Consider the following 3,768-nt stretch of genomic DNA (forward strand, 5'->3'; position numbering starts at 1 on the left):
TTTTATTGGTCTTATGAAGTATTCTAATTTGTTGAGATAGTGAATTGGTGGGTTTTTGTTAAATGTGAGCCAAAATTTTTTTTTCACCCTGTGTACCCTTCTGAAAAACTAGCTAGCTACACTACAAGTTACTTTCAAAAAGTAGCTAGCTACATCGAAACTACTTTAATTTTTTTTATTATTTTTTTTACAATTAACATTACAAATAACTAAATAATTATTAATGAAGAATTATAATGAAGTTATAAGTAAAATATTTGGGGTTTAAAACAACATACTGTAATGCAATCGTGATTTCAAAGATTAAAGTGAATTCAGGTTGATTGGGACACTTTTCCAAGCCATTTCAATGACAAAAAGTGTCCCAATCATTTGATTTTGTAAACTATCCGATACACACAATAATAAAATCGGCTACTGTATAGTTATAGCCTAGTTATATTATCTTAAACTGACTGTCAAAGTGCAAAATTGCTACTAACGTAACATCAATGCAAGAACAAAATGTATGCAACAAACTGGATATGGAGAAGTCATAAAATAAGCAGGTTAAACTCACAGCACATGCGGTATTTTCTGACTGTGAATGGAGACGTCAATCATCAGCTGCGCGCGTGAACACTGCGCTTTGCGTGAATCCCGCAACCATCCTTTGCCAAATGATAAGGACACTACTCTATCACGATTTTATTTTCTGTTCGATTAGTGTTCATTACAAAACTGTGGGGGGACAGATAATTATGGGGGTAGAATCGTTGCATAATTCCAAAATATTATTACTATTTTCGTTTATTCTTTTTTTTCCTCTTCAATTCGATCACTTTACTCAACGTTCTATGAAAATGTAAATGCTCGACATATGCCATATGACTGGGATTTTTACTGGAATGCAATTTAAAGGATGAATTTAACATTTTATTTTATTTCGTCTAATTAACAGACAAACCCATATAAATAGTGTTTCACTGAGGAATGAATCATTCACGTTTCATTTGTAAAACACGCTCAGTTATCGTCACACACGGGCATAAATAGGCCTACAATCATAATGTCAAAACTTTATTGGCATAATTGTCAGGTGTTAACAAAATATAGCCTTAACCAGTTATTAAAATAATAATAGCCTAATAATAATAATAATAATAAATTATAAGTGACTTAGGGCTATATTTTTATATTTATTGTATCGCTTTACCTAATTAACGTTCTGTATATGCTAGTATTTGCTACCATATATTTTGCAAATACTAAACGCTTGACAATTATGCCAATAAAGTGTTGACTTTATGATTGTATTTATGCCCGTGTGTGACGATAAATGATTTACAAATGAAACTACATGAATGATTCACTCAATGAACCACTATATTTATATAGGCTAGTCTATTAATTAGACGAACTAAGATAAAATGTTAAATTCAACCTTTAAACTGTATTCCAGTAAAAATCCCAGTCATATAGCGTATTAAAGGCTTTATTGGCATGTCGAGCATTTACAGTAGGCTATCATTTACATTCAGAACGTTAAGTAAAGAGATCAAAATGAAGGGAAAAATGAATATAAAAATATAACCAATAATAATAATAATAATAATAAACAACAACAACAGGCCTAATACAAATATTAAGGAAAAAAGATGATCAGTTAATGGACTTACAAGACTGGGATGCATAAAAATATTTCTTGTAGTCCTATTTTATTTGATGTAACGTTACTTTATGTAATATTCATGATAAACTTCTTTCGAATGCTGTCTACATCGCGCATAGACAGCATTCGCGTAGACCGCTCTCTTGCGAGTTGCGGCCTCTGAATTTCGGGCACATTGACCCCAAAGTGAGTGCCTTCAGCATCTCCACTCTTGTCCAACTGCAGCAGAGTCTGAATACTGCACCTAAAGGTAAACAAAAAGTAATTTGTAAATTTCATGCTGGTAATTTTAAATCAAGGGTGCCCAATGTTATTCCTGGAGATCTACCTTGCTGTAGGGTTCACAGTTCCAACAAACCTGTCTGTAATTACCATATTCCTGAATGAGTTTGTTCAGGTGCGTTTCATTAGGGTTGGAACTTTGCAGTAGGTAGATCTCCAGGAGCAGGATTGGGTACCAGTTTTAAACACATCTCTACCATAGAAAATCAGTAACAGATGCTGAAAATTGTAGGGTGTCCCTCTGTACAATAGGGAAAAAAACTGATCAACAGATCAAAACCAGGAATCCACAGTAAGAAAAAATTATTACCTCGGTTACTTATTGGATTCTGATACTGGCTAGTCTCCCATAGTTGATTTGGGGTTAAGTTGCTCTCTGTCCTCATGGAATGGTTATCCCATGCATCCTTGAAAGCATCAAGGCTGGCTTGTATGCGAGGTAAAAAAACATAATGACAGCAGAAGAGGTGGGTGAAGTTGCTAAGATCAAGAAGTCCACAGTCCTCAAGACGATGTAAGATGTCGTAGTAGACTGTGGTGACACACATTCGAACATCTCGCCAGAGGCGTTCAACCCTGATGAAACAGCCCATAGTAATGACTGACTAACATGGTGAAAAATTGACATGCTCAATTAAAATGATGCTGAGTTTAACTATCACCCCAATAAATCATGGCGAGTAGGGCTGTGGTCTTTTTACCTCTGATTGTGCACACTCTTGCCAGCAATGAAGCTTGCCTTCTCTGTTCCTCGCACCCAAAACATCAGCCGTGCCACTCCTACATTTTCTCCTCCATGATCTCCACGTACTCTTTATGAAAATTAACAAAAAATAAAAGAGAAAATTAAACCATACAAGTTATGATAACACCATTATGATACCATCAAATAAAGTAAATCAAGGAATCATTAAAATATATATATTTAAATAATATATTATTTGTTTTTTGGCATAACAATAAAATCAATACTAATTGGATGAAGGGCAAAACTGTAGAGCATAAAAGAAAAAAAATTATAATTTATAATTATAAGTCTTTGTTAAATTTGTGGATAATAAAACATTACCTTAAGGGAAAGCCAAACTCTTCCACTGCCTCTTTGAAAAATCGAAGGGTTGTTTCAGAGCGGTTATTGTCTGCGATGAGTAAATACATGATCTGAAAAATAAATAGCACTCATTCTGACAAACACTACTTTGAAAAAAAATAAAAATAAATAAATGAACAAAAGCATGCCAAGATGGTTTCCACCTAAAAGCAGGTTTAAATGTACCTTTCTTGAATATCCATCCACACCCCCAAAGATAACCATGTTGTATCTAGGAGAAAATATCAAAGCAAAGGCATGTTGCATGACAAAAGGATAACAAAATGACAGAAACATTTGTCATCATATTAGATTTCCCTTTAAACCTAAAATGCATAGACAACTGTATAACCCACAAAACGTAAGTGTAAAAACTGTTACATATTTTGGTAACTAACTGTAAATTATAATTGCACATACATAACATTTCACACAAAAATTCAGAAAAATTTAATTTACCTTATGGTTTGTATCTATATGTACAAGATACTTGAGGTATGGTACAGAGTAAGTTCGCCGAACAACACAACCAAGCTGGGACATCCGTGAGAGAACGCCGGGACCATCAATACGATGCATAGATGCACGAATTCTGTCCCACTGTACTCTGTGTCCTTTGGCAATGAGGGCTCCTCTGACAACCCTGTACCCTATGTTTGGCATAGTGCTCTTGATTTCAGACACCAAAGAATCAAGTTCTTCATCTGTGCAGCTACTGTAGAGGGATGTGACTGACAAATTACAT

General features: G+C 34.4%; 1 protein-coding gene across 1 annotated transcript; it reads right to left on the reverse strand.

Annotated features, from left to right (window-relative positions):
* Positions 1–1,787: 1,787 nt before the first annotated feature.
* Positions 1,788–3,261, reverse strand: LOC107654351 (uncharacterized; the record flags this gene model as incomplete). Its single annotated transcript, XM_016441396.1, has 5 exons — positions 3,210–3,261; positions 3,003–3,094; positions 2,635–2,745; positions 2,244–2,509; positions 1,788–1,895 (listed from the first exon to the last, which is right to left on the reverse strand). Coding segments are annotated over exons 1-5 (616 nt in total), but the record flags the coding sequence as incomplete, so codon positions are not given.
* Positions 3,262–3,768: the final 507 nt, after the last annotated feature.

Source organism: Sinocyclocheilus anshuiensis, unplaced genomic scaffold (assembly GCF_001515605.1).
Source record: "Sinocyclocheilus anshuiensis isolate Anshui unplaced genomic scaffold, SAMN03320099.WGS_v1.1 scaffold2973, whole genome shotgun sequence".
Lineage (NCBI taxonomy): Eukaryota > Metazoa > Chordata > Actinopteri > Cypriniformes > Cyprinidae > Sinocyclocheilus > Sinocyclocheilus anshuiensis.